Here is a 16,613-nt window from a genome sequence, read left to right as displayed (position 1 = left end):
ATTCATTTATTGCCTTGTAAAATATCCAAACTGAGTTGTTTATCAGGCTAGCAGTATAGGCTTATAAGAAACAGCATATTACATTGACAATTATTTCACAGAAATATACAGTTAAGATACTAATTATTTCTTCAATCTTGTAGAATAATAATTAAATCAAAAATAGAACAAACGAAACTATATTGTGATTGGGGGAAAAATAGTACTTTTCTAGGCTCCTCAAAATCAGTGGTGAATGCCACCTCAGGAGTTTATCTTAAAAGGGAAAAAAAAAAAAAGAAATGAAATATACAAAACTCGAGCCTTTGGAAATGTTGTCTAATGACATACTCAGGAAAATTTTCTTAGATATCTTGTTTTTATGCAGCAACTCAAAAAAACCCTTTATTTATTTATTTATTTATTTGGTCCCTTCCCCCAGCCCTGGAATGATTTTAATGTCAGAAAAGATGATGTAAGAAAGCAACCCAGTAGAATACGTAAGTTAGAAAGTCTTTGAAGTCACTCTTTAAATCCTACAATAAACTTTTTCTTAAATCTATACAGAGTAAGGTGAAACTCGAGGTCTTTTCCTTGTGCTCTTTGATTACTATAACTAGGAAGAAGATGAGTAAGTTGTATCTTCATTTCATAAAGGCACTTAGTTCTCTGAAACTTCACATCCTAAAATGGATATTATTGGTAGAAGTCACTTCAATAGTTGCCAAAGGTGGTATGGAAATTGACCGCCTGAAAACTTCTTGGTTAAGGAACATTGTTTAATGTTTGGGATCACATGGGGTGGCTTTTTCCATGGAGGCTCTGGTAGATACAAAACTCCTTGAATTACTTTTCTGAACTTGCTGATTGTGCTTCATGATTCCTAAGGTAGATGTCTGGCCGTGTCTGTGGAAGGCAGGACCCATTAATGGTGATGACTTACATGATTCTGACAAACATAATTTTGGTTACATTTACTTGGATTTATAGAGAGAGAGTTCATGAAACAACATCTATCTCACATGCTGAGACTTTATAAGAAAAAGTCTGACATTAAGTGGTAGGTTTTCTAATTGCAGTTGGAACTACCTCTACTCATCTGTCTGTGCTGTGAAAGGACCCTACACAGATATTTCAATACAGTGGAATCATTTGTTGTTTAATGTAGTTGCTTCAATTGTGCAGCAACTAAAATCCCAAATCTGCCTCCTTTAGCATGGGTGCATGTGCTATCTCGAATATTCCCGTCCTTCAGTTTAATTTAAAAATACACATATTTATTCTCAGTACTTACTTGGTCCAATACCAGTTCTGAAAAGATGAAAGAATAATGACAGAGCGTGAAGTTTAGCTCAAAGGTACTTGTGCATTTTTGCCATCTTGTGCTCACTCTGCAGTAACTTCTTGGGGTGTTTGTAGATAAACACATTTTCTGAGCAGGTAGTCTAGCTATTCCAGGACCTTTTTTGGATCCTGCCACCTAAATTGTCCACACTTGAGTGGTATTAGCATATTACCTCAAGAAGCAAGAAAACAAGTTGGCAGATCTGGCTTTCTTCTTGTCCACCAGAACCTGAAATTACCTAGGGATTTCTTATCTGTTAAGTTACCTAATTTGGTCAGCAACCAAGAAGTAAGCAAATGAGACTGTATACTTACTTCTCCCAGTCGAGTTCCCCTGGCCTTTTGGATAGCATCCTGGAACTTTGTAACTTTCAGTGTGGTAGAACGCTGCAATTAGGAGGAGAGAGGGCTGGTCATCAGGTTGCTGGTTCTATGCAGACCTGAAATTTGGCAAATAAGTAGAAAAGTCCCTTTTTATTCAGTAAGTGATTCTTTTTGTCTTCTTCTTATTTAAAAGCAACCAAGTCTTTTTTTTTTTTTTAAGGGAAATTAGCTAAGTTAGGAAGAACCATCCATAAAATGATAATTGATACATCAAGCATCCAGATAACGAAAAAGTAGTTTTAAAAACACATACATTCTTAACCATGGGGCTTAGCAGGGCCGCCATCATTCTTAGAGATAAAGGACGAATGCCCTGTCAGAGGTGGAGACCTGGCCAACTAGAAAAGGTCCTATCAGACGTGGAAATGTGAGCCAATGGCAAGTTTCTCGCGTAAGGCTAATGCCAGCTCTAAGGGGAGACTGGACACTACAACAAAGGACATATTCGACTGGAAAGGCCACCTAGAACCCACAGATAACATATCGGGGTGGGATCACTTAAACTGATTTTGTGTTGTGTCCTACATGGTTATAAGAACTTTTTCCCCATAGTTTTGGTCTATGTACAGACACAGAGAGAAAAAGAAGTTCTGCCTGTCCATTTACAATTACGAAACACACCACAGTTGACTTTTCTGTGCTGATGGTACAAGGCAGCTGGATTCTCGTTCCTTTAAGCTCTTCAAAACACAGCTTGTCTCTGAAACATGAGTTGTGGAAAGGTACAGAAACACTCAGGCACTGGCTTTGAGGATTATATAAACGTGGGCCTCTGCCTGGAAAGGAAAACCACATTGGGATTTAATATAATTCATCCAGGCTATTAAAGAAGAAACCAAATATCAGGCAAAGTTTCTTGCCTTGGAAGAGGAAAAGTTTTAGGTTACCTGCTTGCTTTTAAAGTGCTCTGCTGTAGTCGATCATAAAATAATTTGACTACATTAGTAATTCGTAGCTCTTCATTCTTCCTTATGTTTAAAATGCAGATGGTCCTAAATAACATTCTTCTAACATCCACAGAGACTTTCAAGACGACTATTGGAAGGAGTAGAAAGTGGACTGTGTTTAACACTGAGGATCTATATGTAGAAGTATCTATCATAGGTGAAGGGTGCAAATGGAAAAAAAAATAACAAAACTATTGTACCCTGAAGTCCACATGCTAGATATGCTGTACACCCATTTTGACTTAATTCAGGATTATTTCATATGGGAACAGGAAAGCACGACTTGATGTGTGTTCTAGGACACAAGCTAAGATTGATTTCTATGATTTATTTTAAAAACTGGCTTGTAGCTAGGAAGAGGAGTCATTTCTGGTAGCTAACCTAACTTGGGAAGAATAGACATGAGAAAAAAATGAAATACTTGCTGGTCAGTTTGAGTAGGTATATCTATACGCGAGGGAAGACTGGTGAAAAAGGTATGAATAGTGTCCGTGTATAGGCCTAGGAATCAAATGGTACAATGACAGCCCTTTTCCATCACCCCGGCTCATTAGCTTTTGGACTACTCTTTTCCTGCAAGGGTCAAGCATAATATCCATTACACATTTAAATGCCAAATTCAAAGTAGAAGTCATATGTTTATTGTGTTTTTATACCAGTTCCATAATGCTTCTCCTCAAATCATTCCCCAAAGTCCCTGTAGTAGAAAATTTCTAGAGGCTTCCATGTTAACAGTGGTATTTTTTATTTTATTTTATTTTTTTACATTTTAAACCCTAAAACTGTTCCTGTAAATATTCTTTAGAATACCCTCTTTCCTTGGCTTTAGGATGAGGGAAAAGCAAACTGAAATACAGTATCCTACTTTACCATTTAATAGTACACAACAGAGTTCTTCTAAATTCAAATTTTAAAATCGATTCATTCCATTTGCCTATTCCAATCATCTATCAAAACTTCAGCTTTTAAAAATCTTGTTCTTTCCACATGACTTTTTGGCATACTTTCTGGTTACTATCACTTCATAACTAGAAGTAGCAAACTCTGCAGGGGCCCCTTTCTGTCACTGTCACTACAGTGTGCTTTCCCCAGCCTTGTGACAACACCTTGGTACATGTTACTGTGCCACCAGCAAAACATGCTGGGTTTTCTCCACTGAAGCAAGCACTTGGTGGTGGAAACAGGCGCTGCCATCCCTGGCCTACAGTGGGGTCTCAGCATGAGGGGAGGAGTGCTCAGCAGAATTCTGTCACATCTCCACAGGCCCTGTGGTCACACAGCTCTTTCCGCCTGCTCACGCATCCCACCCACTTAATATTATAAATTTGACTCATGGTACCAATGATGCTGCCCAAAGTGTGGAAGTTTCTTCTTGGCTGGGTTTGGTGGGAACCCTGACATTTCAGACCAGGACTTCAGTGTAGCTGGCTCACTGAATACCCATTCCTCAGCCATAAAGAGATTTTCCTTCTTCCCTATCCCGCCAAACACACACATCTGCCCCATGTTGACTACTTTGGTCCATTGACCATTTTCCCCAGAATGTCTTCGCTTGCTGTACAGATTTACTCACCATATTGCCAGCTACCTTTGAGCCTAAAGCCCAAGGTGTATGGCCCTCCCACCCCACAGAAAGCCATATTTATTTAGCCTTTCCTCATAATTAATGGGAATCACTCTTGGCTTCTTCCATAGGTGACTTGATAGCTCTCTAATAGAAAAAGCAACAACTAATAAGGTGATTCAAGATGGTACTTAATATTATAAATTTGACTCAAGGATGGAGTCAATACCTTGCCAATCTCTCTTCCCCACATGGCTCCTGAGGTATAAGTACAAATGAGACAAGAGCAGAAAAGGAAACACATTGTTAGGGAGATCGGGGCCCCGGACCCCCCACATGCAGAACTCTGATAAATCAGGCTGAAGCACACCGCACACTAGACCAGAGGTCCCCCATTCCCTTTTCCATGTCAGGTTGTGTCTGCTACATTGCCCTGCCCAGCTCACTTGAGATATACAGAGCACACGTGCCATAGCTAGTTGAGCTGTGTCCAGACGGTTACTGGTGTCAGGGGCACCATGGTAGAGCATAACCCAAATGATCCAGTCCCAGCAGTGTAAAGCAATGACAGAAACATGATTTTCAAAGCTCCAAAGTTTCAATGTCACTTCCTTCCCTTTGTAGAAGTGAGTTAAAGGATAAAGTCAGACTCCAGCTTCTCTTTTGTATTTGGTCTAAGCTAGAAGAGGTGATGCCCAAGAACTAGGGTGGAGGGCGCCTGGGTGGCTCAGTGGGTTAAGCCTCTGCCTTCAGCTCACGTCGTGGTCTCGGGGTCCTGGGATCGGGGCCCGCATCTGGCTCTGCTTGGTGGGAAGCCTGTTTCCCTCTCTCTCTCTCTGCCTGCCTCTGCCTACTTGTGATCTCTCGCTGTCAAATAAATGAATGAAATCTTAAAAAAAAAGAAAAAAAAACTGGGGTGGAATAACGGGGATGTTACAGTTGAGATGGGTAATGCACTCTACTATCAATTAACCCAACTCCAAGCCTTGCTTGTCCATGCGCACTAGAATTCCACATGGCCAAAAGACCACAGGGATATTCCAATACTATACGCTTTCCAATACTATACTCTTTCTTAAAGTCTGAATAAGAGTAAAGAGGAGGTTCTAGACTCTGTGCCCTATGCATATCTTTGTTCATGCAAGCACACTAACTTATACTCAGCTTTCCCAAGAGGCAAGAGCATACTTTGATTATGAATTTACACTTTCTTCTTTTTTCTAACTTTTTTACACTATCTTTTTCTACCTCTAACCAAACAGTCATTGTACTGAAACAACTGAGTAACGTGATTGTAAAATTGAGCATAAACTTAATACATCAGTTTAGCTTGGGAACAACTGCAGACATTCCTAGCGAACTGCTTGCATTGCCCGGTCTAGAGAATGGGCCTTCATCTGGATAGCATTAAGCTCCTTTTTACAGCTTAAATTCTCCTAAACACTATTTATTTTGATCACTGTTTTCTAGGGTCTAGTAGGAGATATTCCTAATGAAAACTTATTTAAAAAATGAAATGGGTGTGGTGGATACAAAAACTAAGAGAGGTCATAATGAGTCGAAAAATATTGAAATTTGCCAACCCGAGAAGTCAAACTTCCTGTCATGTTCTGGGGAAAAAAAAAAAAAAAATGAAAAGGCCACACACTGAATAGTAGAGAATGTACTAAAATGAATTTGAATGCTTTGATCTGTGAGCTGCAACTCAAACCTAGCCAAATACTTTCTTCCAAGCAGCCAAATCAACATTAATAAGCCAGTTTGACCAAATAGGGCTCCAGCTACTTTGGTTAAAAAGAATCCAGTGACACGGTATGATTAGATCATGTAAAGTCCTTTTTCTGTTTTGATTCAGAAAACATCTCTGAGATTAAATTATTCTAGGCTATCTTCCTGTTCTGTGCTTGCTTTATCTACTAAATAGAACATATTCTTGGTTTGGTCTGTATGTAATGGGTTTAGCACAGTTTTCTTTAAAAATAGTTTTAAAAAAGTGACACATATAATCTCTAGGAATAGGACAGTAGAGCCTCATGTTAGGATCTAGATTTCTCTTGACATCAGCTCCATCCCAACCAGTCAGCCATTTAATGGTGGACAAGTTATACATTCCTTCTTGCCCTTAGTTTCCTAATCTTTAGTAGTGTAAAGGTGTGACTGATAATTCCCGGGGTTCTTCCAGCTCCAAGTCTATCCACTTGGCATTTCTTGAAGGGAACAAATGATCATGGAAGTAGATGGTTGGAACTCAAACCCAATCGATCTGGATGTAGCATGGACATCTTTTTAGGAGCTTTCCAGTAAAAATTCCCCAGGTGATGGGAGCTTGACCCTCTAAACTGCCAATGGTAGTGATGTAGGCTTGGATTTGACTCTGTCTCTGGGTGGCTCAGAGTATGTTCAGAAGCCAGAGTTGAACAGGGGGCTCTACCACTGGCAAACACTCTCGCTTCTTCACCTGGGCCTTACTGGTTAAAGCACTACATCCTTCTCTGTGTGTACTTGCTAGCTCTTTAGTTGTTGGTCCTTGTTGTTCTGAAATCATTCAAACAGCTGCTGTGGAAAAGCAGTGTTGGAGGCAGGATAAGAGTACACAGGACGCAGCACGTGAGACACTGCTTTGATTTCATCATGGCTGCCTTTCACTGAGCACTTTCTATATAGTAGGCATTCTGGTAATGACTCTGCAAACTATGTTCCCATTTTACATATGTGAATATTAGATAAGTTGACCTGAGCTGCAGAGCTGCAAAATGGTGAAAGTGCATATGATCCCCCAAGCCTCAACCCTTAACAGCTCTGCTGTCCTACCTCTACCTAAAATTAACTGTTTGGGGCACTCTTGGTCTGACTAGGTTCCAAAGACAGTGAAAAGCTTTTTGGGTCCATCCTTTAGGTCCTACACTGTGCTTCCCAAGGGTTCAAAGCAAGGAAAATGCTCTCTGTCAATGCATAACTTGTGTAGACCTCCTTGGCTCAGGCATGTTTTGTTCCTGACGCCCCCATGGCAGTGTCAGCACTTACAAGAAAATCTCCTAAGGACTCCTTTTCAGGGTGCATTAACAGAGTCTCATTTCCCCAATTAAACAGGCTGTAAAGATCTTCCTGTCTATGGCACTGGGCCTTTGCGGAGTAGAGTAAACGTTCCCTAAAAGCATAGGATTCCAAGCAGTTTAAACATCAAGTATCAGAAACAGCTAAACTTTGCTGTAATATTTCTGGCAACATCTCTTATTCGCAAAATGCTACTTAAGAAATAATGGGGAAGGCAGCTTGCTGCCCTCTTGGACCCCGAGATCTGCCTTAGAGGTTAATATTTCACGTGTCCTAATGCATTACCCCAGCTGAGGCAGGACTAAAGTTCCAAAGGACAAGGGAGCATGTTTTCTGACAAGTACAAAGTACTAGACACTAACGAAGATGTTTATGTTGCTTTGTTCTTGACTCCTCTTAACATTCTTTCCTGTGTCCATTTTATGTGGTATGTTCATGTCAGGGGATGAAGACTTTAAAAAAGCTTAGAAAATAGAGGTTAAAATCAGTGTGACTTTTTTTTTCAAAAAGATAAGAGCCACCAATATCTATAGGAGACAAGGGAACACAGCTCATGTTCAATTTTGAGCCTAATGACCTACTAGTGATTGATTTGGTCTTACTGAGTCCATTAACTTACTCATAAAATAGACCCATTTTATTTCACAGAGCTTTCAGGATAAATGTTTCAAGTGCTTGGTAAGTAAAGTGTTTGTCCCCCTCCTCCTTAACATTAGCAACAATTCTCTACTATGTGTGGCATGGGACTACCATTAAGTTAGTCTTTAAGTTATTCCTTTTACCAGCATTTTGAGACTGAGCAAGCAAATTTCTCTCTGCTGTGTATAATCACAGTAGGAAGATTGGCTAGGAGAGAGAGGGGACACTTGTTTCAGGGTATGGCTGAGAAACCTGGGATCATTAAATGCTATCTCATTGTTGCTACCCACACAATCCTAGTGGAGGAAAGGGAGCCAACAAGAATGAGGAGGGGCCAGCCAAGCTTCTCCCTGCATGAATTAGTCCCTGGACTGGGTCTATTCCAGGTTCTAAATACTAGACATCTTGCATGAATCACTTTAAGGGCTAAACAAACTAGCAGATTTTTTTTTTTTCTTGTGCAAGGGATATACTTGTCATAAGATGACTCAAGCTGTCTTCTGGTATACATTTCTCAGAACCTTCTCAGAAACTGAAAAAAGATGTTGCAAGCTCCAGAATCCCTTCTAGTCATCTGATTCTTGTGCCGTGGAAAGGGGAAGTTCCCGCATTCTTTCAGGGAGGTATGTGTTCAGTCCAGAATCCAAGTTATGTATCTTTGCTCAAGTGGGAGGTAGTTTTCTTGACCTAGCAAAGTTTCTTTCACAACCTGCTGTCCTAAGATGGAGTCTTAAGAAGTTGCCTTAAGAAGGAGTCAAGAATCTACAATAGCTTTAGATCCTCCTCTCTTTCCAGCTGTGCCTTCTTATTTCTCTCCTTTTCTATCAAAGGAAACAGCCCACCCCCAGGAACAAGAACCAGCTAGGTTTAGATGGGGAGCTGTTTATGTGACCCTTTCTGTATGTTTTTGAACTTGAATTTGTAATCCCTACTTTCAGATAACACCTCATTGCATGTGTTTCCTGATTAATTTTGTGCTTCTTGGTCAGAAGAGTTTTTCTGTAACTAAACCCAAGGAATAAGAAGGCTGTAGGCTTTCTGGATGTCCTACGCCCACTTATTCCCCTTTATGAAAATCTTTTACCTCACTGGAGCCTTGAAACAGAACACAAAGATTAATGCAATCTAGATAATTTTTTAAAAACAATGCCCCTAATTTGGGAAAGTAATCAAAGAAAATAATAGGGAACCTTTTGGCCCCCAGATCCCTTTTCCAGGCTGAAACCGTTTCCAAAAACAATTCATTATAAAACCTGCTGAAAGTTTTATGAGAACAATGGACAATTCTGTAACATTGTTCAAAGAATTATGCATTTGAGTTTTTACATGTTTAAGTTGATTATTCTCTATAGAGGGACCTGAGTCTAGAAGCAGGACTTCCCACATCTTTTGTATGTCAGATGGTAGCTTGGACCTTTGGAAAGTCTGTGCTGGGGCATTTGCTCTTTTAACCTTGGGAGAAAGGTAAATGTTTATCAGTCTAGTATATGGGATACTGGAAGGATGCTTTTAGTGAAATCATTCAAAAAACCTTTTCAACATTTCTTTATAAAGGTGCTTATCTGAGTCTTAGGGCCTTGGGGCAGAGTCTACTCTGATCATTTCAGGGAACATGGATATATTTTAAATGGCCTGGCCTGTAATACGGACCTACCTTTGGTTATTGCAACCTGATATACATATACCTTTTCTTCAGAGAATTTATACTAAAGAAACATTTTCTTTCTATTACTTTTTTCTTCCTTGCCCTAAAACTGCTCATTCCTAAATAGTGGAAGGACATAACTAAAGGATACCAAATACCTTTTAAAATGATTCCAGTGGGGGGGAGGGGAATGATTCCAGTGGTGTGAAAAGTTGTACTTAGTTGTCTGAAAAGAGAAGTTTTTTCTATAAAACCAAGGTAGCACCATTCGCTTCAGAACCCTTCCATCTTGGTCCAGTCGGCCAACGCTAGATTTGAGACCTGGTCTTGAGCTGTGAAGTTGCTGTGTCTTGTATCACTTTAATGACTTACACAACACCATTCCCACTCCCAAACCCCTCAAAATGTTTTGTGGCACTTCTCAAATCCCTTTAAAATATTCTCAATTTAGAATACAGTGTGCCAAATTTAATGGCCTAAACATTTTCTTGTCAGAAATAACATCCTGCAGAAAAGTACAACAGTAGGCTCCAGAGATGTCAGTAAACTCTTCTACCCAGATTATTTTAAAGCTGAACTAGAGGGGAGGAGGGATAGGCTTCAAGGAGAGGTCTTACCTACTCTCTTCAGGGGCAAATAGATAACTGGGATGAGCTCATGTAGGGAACCTTTCAAATATGTGGGCATATTTGAAAAGGTAAAGAATCAAACAAAAATGCTCTGAAAGAAATGAGAAACTTTGGGCTGCTATACAAAAGTGAAAGAAAAGGATGTTGAAGATAGGAAGGGGCAGAATATTTAAGCATCTTACAAACAAAACAAAACAAAAAAATCTAAATTTTTGTCCTAAATGCAAAGGGAGCCACCACAAGACCAAGCAAGAAATTGTCAATGTTATTCTAAAATTTAGAAGAACTTTATCATTTAAAAAATAAAAAAGGATTCCAGATCATTCCAACACAGAAAATATAAGCCATGGACAGGAGCATCAAGGTTGTTATGGGAGCAAAATGTAGGGAGGGAAAAGGCTCACAGAAGGGGATAGGTGTCCAGTGCATGCAGTCAAATACCTCCAAAAGGCTGAACAGTAAAACAATTGGATTTGTTTGGGACACTCATCAGCAGTGTCGTTGAATTTCTGAGAGTAGAGTTGAGATGAACAAGTCCTTTGAGAGGAAGGGAATATGAAAAAGTAAAGGGTAGGAGACTATCAAATTTAAATGTTTAATCATGAAAGGATCATGAGATGATGATTAGAGAGTTATAGGGAAGTGTTTTCCTTATTTCTGAGATGAGATATGAGCAACTTATAAAGGAGAGGGCCCAATGGGGAAAAGATGAGGACACAAGAGGGTACATGTCCTTGCATCTCCCTAGGTCAGAGCTTGGTCTCACCTCCTGGTGTTGTTAACATAGGCAAATATCCTCTAGAAATGGAATAAATTCTCTTAAATTAAGAAAATAATTATTAGCTTACTGAAATTGGAAAAGTGTGGATACGACTTGAAGATTTATCATGTCACCAGAAAACAGATCTTGGGAACCACGGAAATCAATCAAGTCCTACAAAATAGAGGTGTTGTGTTAGTATCCTAGGGCAGCCATAAAAACTAATCAACTTGAAACCACAGAAACCTATTCTCTCTCAGTCTTGAAGTAAGAAGTCCAAAATCAAGATATCAATAGGGTTTATTCCTTCTGAAGGCTCTGAGGGAGAACCTGTTCTGTGCTTCTCTCCCAGTTTCTGGAGGACATTTGCAATCCTGGTTCATAGATATGCCTATCCAGTCTTCACCTCTTATTCACATTACCTTCTCCTTTGTGGGGCTCTTTGTCTCAAATCTCCCTTTGCCTTTCTTTTATAAGGATACCTGTTATAGGATTTAGGGCCCCCCAAATCCAAGATGATCCCAGCTCAAGAGCCTTTTTCCCAAATAAGGCTACATTCAAAGGCTTGAGGATTGTAGTTTTGGACATATCTTTTTAAGGGCCACTATATGAATGTAATAGAGCACCAGTGTAACATGTGAGGAACTCTGGCTTGGGGCCAGACAGCCTGGGTTAGATAGACCCAGGTTTTACCACTTAACAGCTGTATCATTTAAAATCCCTGTGCCTTGGCTTTCTCTCGGAACAGTGAAATAATATTATATCATAATACTCGTGGGGTCACTCTGGATTTTTTGAGTTAATACACATAATAGGCTACTAGTATCTGGCCCCCAACTAAATCTTGACTAAATAAGGCTTTGAGTCCTCTGCTACGTAAGACTTACACCTGTAAGGAGACTGGCTCCCCGGCTGCCTACCAGTCAGGTATCTTTGAACACAATTAGCTACTAAATCTCCAAATTAAATAATTCAATTAAAACATTAATCATATATAGATTTCTATATATGTGTGTGTTTTTTCAAGACTATTAAGACTATAAAGACCATTTAAAGACTCATGGGGGGAGAGACGGAGTATGCACCTTGAGGAAAATATGTTGACATTTAGGAAGCCAGGGAAGTGCAATTTCAGCTGACTGAGAAGCAAAAAAATGTGAGACTTACTTTTACCCTTTACATATCTAGATAATAACATACATTTCCATGTGATGGACATGGTCCTTGAATTTAAAAAGCTCAAATTAGGGCACCTAATTGGGTGGCTCAGTTAGTTAAATGTCTGCCTTTAGTTCAGGTCATGATCTCAGGGTCTTGGGATAGAGCCCCGCATCCGGCTCTCTGCTGGGTGGGAGTCTGCTTTTCCCTCTCCCTCTATCCCCCAATATGTGCATGTGCTTGCTCTCTCTCTCTCTCTCTCCCCTGCCTTCCCTCAAATAAATAAATAAAGTCTTAAAAAAAATAAAAAGTTCAAATAAATGGATGCTTTAGAAACAGAATGATGAGAGATTTGGGGGTGGGTGGGATATACCAGTCCATGGGTGGTCTTAACAGGTTTACAAAACTATGAATGGCTGCTATCCTGTCTTCTACATGAAAGTTAATGCTCTCTCAGAAACTGTGTAAAAACTTTGACTCCTGGGAGGTGAAAGAACCTTTTGAAATATTAGTTCACATCTGTGTGCTTACAATGACTCTACGTTTTTCTCTTTTACCTGCCATTATACATAAGGGAGTCTTATGAGAACACATGCCACAACTGTCTTGAGGATAATAATGCTATATAATAGCACAAAAGTATGGCCACTCAATGAATTGCACAACAGACATCCCATAAATTCACCCTTCCCTTGATATGTGTAAGTGTTAATGTCAAAAATGGTTGTCCTTTAAAGGATAGTGCTTAGATAGCCTGGGAAATCATATGCAGAATCACAACATGTAAAAAATATATATTTATCAACAGGAATAAAATTTTTAACTTTATTCTTGACCCTGCCTTTACAACTAAATGAGTTTTTAAAGCAGAATTTACAATGTCTGAGTTCAGATGCCAATTGCCGTCTTCTCAGATTCCGCATCCAGTATATTTAAATTTTGCTCTGAAATCTTATTTTTGTATGTGTGACATGTTTTGATCCCTATGTCTAATACTAGTTTTTTAATGCCAAAATTCTAATACAAACTATTTAGGTGGGTAATCATTAAATGTTATCAGACATCCATTCTTAAAGAAAAGCCTAGTAAACACCCTATTTCCATTTTGAAAATTACAAAGGAAACAGTCCTACCCTCTCCTCTTCAGAGTTCAGTCTAATACGGGAGAGAGAACAAAATGGGTCTGAGGAAATATACTTTCAAATCACGAGTTGCCAGCCTAGTAGCATACTGCCTGGGTTTGCCATGTTATGATCTCATGATGCCTCTAAATCCTGCCCACAGGTGTCTGTAGTGGGTTATGTTCATTTGAGACTTCGGGATCTCCTGGTGTCACTCCGTGTCCGCTGGTGCTGGAGTTCACTGTCTGCCTTCCCGCCATGTCTAACGAAGTAGAGACGACCACAACTAACGGTCAGCCTGACCAACAGGCTGCACCAAAAGCACCATCAAAGAAGGAAAAAAAGAAAGGTATGGAGATATCTTCCTGAGGCCACTGAGGGGAGCGAATGTTGCTTACCTCTGAAGAAATGTGAGGTTTGAGGTGAACGAAGTAAGAGCTGGTCCTTGGCTCCCTTCAGTCTCAGCCTACTCTCAAGTTCTCCTGAACAGGAAAGTTGGACTTCGGCAGAGATTACTTTGCCCCACTCGAAACAGGACATATCTCTGATTTCACCCACTGGAGCCTGCTGGGAAGCGTTCATCATAGCTTGTTTGGTTGATAAACACCACTCTCCTTTATTAGAGATTTATCTTTCGGTAATCTATTTACCACTTTACTTTACTGAAGTAGCTGTTTTTCAAAAACCGAGATCTTTTCTATTTTATTAGACCTTGTTCTCTTGACCTGAAGTACCACTAGAAAGTGCCAGAGTCCTTAATCATTCATAGTTTGAGAAAATGCCGTGGCTTGCCTGCCTTTTACTTTAGCTTCTACTTTAGCTGTGGAATGAAATGACTGCATCTTTTTAAGAAAAGCAAAAGAAATTCTGAAGATGAGATATGTATCTTAATGACTTTCAAATAAATTTATTCATAATTTTCTTCTACCTTATTGGCGACTCAAAGTGTTAGTAAATAGTTCAGTAGCTTATTTTTCTTTCATTAGAAAAAGCATTATCTTCCTTACTTTCTCTTAAAAATATTTTTTAAATTATGAAGAATATCCCCAAATCTACCTCACACAGTCCCATACATTTCCCATAATCAGTCCATTTTGCACTTTTTAAAAAAATATTTTATTTATTTATTTGACAGAGATCACAAGGGCAAAGAGGTAAGTGGAGAGAGAGGAGGGGAAGCAGAGAGCCCGATGCGGGGCTCCATCCCAGGACTCCTGGGATCTTGACCTGAGCAGAAGGCTGAGGCTTTAACCCAGGTGCCCCCATTTTGCACTTTTAAGAGTTCACTTTCTCTCCACCCGAACACCATATACAGTATTACAGAATACAACTTCACTCAGAGGAAGTAAGAATAAAGATAGAATATTTCATATTTGAGCAACCGTAATGTAACCAATATGTGTGCTACTAATGGAGATTCTGGAACATATTTGGTCATACCTGGGGATGATATTTAAAGGCATTTATAAATTTTATCCTATATTTCTTTTTTTTCCCTCAGGCTCTGAAAAGACAGATGAGTATCTTTTGGCCAGATTCAAAGGTGATGGTGTAAAATACAAAGCCAAACTAATTGGCATTGATGATGTGCCCGATGCAAGAGGGGATAAAATGAGCCAAGATTCTATGATGAAACTAAAGGTAGGAAGGAGGGAAAGCATGCTTCGTCTCTATCTCAAGCAAATACCCAACAACGGGAATTATATTAGAAGATTGTGTAAACCTATAACTCAGTTATTTGAAAGAAAAAAAAAACATTTCTAATCACATAATTGATCCAGCGATGCTTCATTTTCTGAGGAGTCGGTCTTGAGTTTGTTCGCACGTTGTGAATGCTGTTCTGGAGACCAGACTCAGTCATGTAGGTGCAGGAGCGAAGATGTCTTTTTCCTTTGGGTACATCAATTTTTAGATCCTGGAAGTATTCAGCTGAAATTCAGGTCTCTCTCTGGGACCTGTAGCTCTTCCATGTTAGCCCTTTGGGTTTTTTGTTTTGTTTTGTTTTGTTTTTAATTTTTAAATTCTAGTGCTATCACTGTGTGAGACTAAATAAATAAATATTGTTAAATAAGACCAGACCTAGAAGGAACATATTTGAAGATATGATCCCATCTTCTTGTCTTCACCAACCACTATTCTGAGGCCAGCACAATTACAGTGACTTGTCCAAGTTCACCTAGCTAATTCGGGATGTCCTGGCTTGATGTCTTCTATTTCATCCTGCCGTCTATCATGAAAGGTGCCTAATCCTTTTGTAGAGGGTAAACCAAGCTGAAAATAAAGCCATCTTTTAAATGTTTTAGTAATAAAAGCATCATCCGGTAGTTTTAACTGGATTTTTCTTGTTTTCCCAATCTCATCAGGGAATGGCAGCAGCTGGCCGGTCTCAGGGACAACACAAACAAAGGATCTGGGTCAACATCTCCCTTTCTGGGATAAAAATAATTGATGAGAAAACTGGGGTAAGAATTCACTTTCACTGACACCTTTCTGACCACCTGAGTCTAACAAACAATTAGATGTAAATCTCAGCTCCCTGTTTTTCTTTTCAAAAGTCTGTATAAAAATAGTATACATTAGTATATATTACTTGTCCAGAAGTAACAGGCAGGAAACAGATAGGGTAGGAGGTGAGGAGCCAAGATACTCTATTTTGAAATTCATTTTCTGAAATGGATGTGAACCTCCAGTCTATAAACACAGACGTGCTATAAATTTCACTTCAGTATCTTTTTGGACCCCAGGTACACAGAACTACATTAACCCTAACCCCTGGTTTCCAATGCTGTCATACATCTATGCCTGGATCTCATTTTAATATATTAACTATGTACGAACTTACTGGCTAACCTGAAGCTAGAATATTACCTGTGACACATATAGCTTTTCTGTCTACTCTTTTTTCCCCTTCCTCTTTGCCCTACAGGTATAACCTTGCTCATTTTTTGTGGTTACTGTTACAAAATGAAAAACAAGTCTTACTTATTTTGTTTATTTTTGTAACCTTATCAAAAGACAATCATCATACTTCAGGTTCTCTGGGATTTTATTTTCTCTACTCAACATCATAAGATTCATTTACTTAAAATGTTGTTTGTAGCTCATTTTCATTGCTGTCAAGTACTCTGTTGTCTCAAGGTACTGTGGGAAGACCTCCCATTATTACCCATGCTTTCCTTGAGATGGCCATTATCTATCGTGTAAAATCCTCTGGTCACATAGAGAGCTCTGGAACCCTGACACCTGCTCACTCATCCTGCTGGTCCTCAGACACTGCTGTTTCCAGTCTCTGTTGTCTCTCAAGTCTTTTCCTCAGCCCATCAGAGAATGGTGGCAAGTTTCCTTCAACCATTCTCTTGTTCCCTAAATCTTCAAAGATAACCAATATA

General features: G+C 39.4%; 1 protein-coding gene and 1 long non-coding RNA gene across 6 annotated transcripts in view; one reads left to right on the top strand and one right to left on the bottom strand.

Moving 5' to 3' along the window:
- The window catches only part of LOC132028267 (uncharacterized), a 55,635-nt gene that overhangs the window by 4,787 nt on the left and 34,235 nt on the right, over positions 1-16,613 (bottom strand). The window contains exon 2 of the long non-coding RNA XR_009407387.1: positions 1,639-1,763. This is a non-coding gene — a long non-coding RNA (uncharacterized LOC132028267). The remainder of the gene's footprint in view (positions 1-1,638; positions 1,764-16,613) is intronic.
- DAB2 (DAB adaptor protein 2) overlaps positions 1-16,613 on the top strand; it is a 162,018-nt gene that overhangs the window by 127,108 nt on the left and 18,297 nt on the right. For 3 of the 5 annotated variants that reach the window (XM_059417039.1, XM_059417040.1, XM_059417038.1), the window contains exons 2-4: positions 13,388-13,573; positions 14,726-14,865; positions 15,588-15,686. In XM_059417039.1, the coding sequence (XP_059273022.1) occupies positions 13,483-13,573; positions 14,726-14,865; positions 15,588-15,686 (330 nt within the window). In that variant the 5' untranslated portion in view covers positions 13,388-13,482. Of the gene's footprint in view, positions 1-8,429; positions 8,535-13,387; positions 13,574-14,725; positions 14,866-15,587; positions 15,687-16,613 lie in introns of those variants that run through there. The other 2 variants (XM_059417041.1, XM_059417036.1) reach the window with 1 other exon arrangement.

Source organism: Mustela nigripes, chromosome 12 (assembly GCF_022355385.1).
Source record: "Mustela nigripes isolate SB6536 chromosome 12, MUSNIG.SB6536, whole genome shotgun sequence".
NCBI classification, from domain to species: domain Eukaryota; kingdom Metazoa; phylum Chordata; class Mammalia; order Carnivora; family Mustelidae; genus Mustela; species Mustela nigripes.
This window is presented reverse-complemented; position numbering and strand designations above follow the sequence as displayed.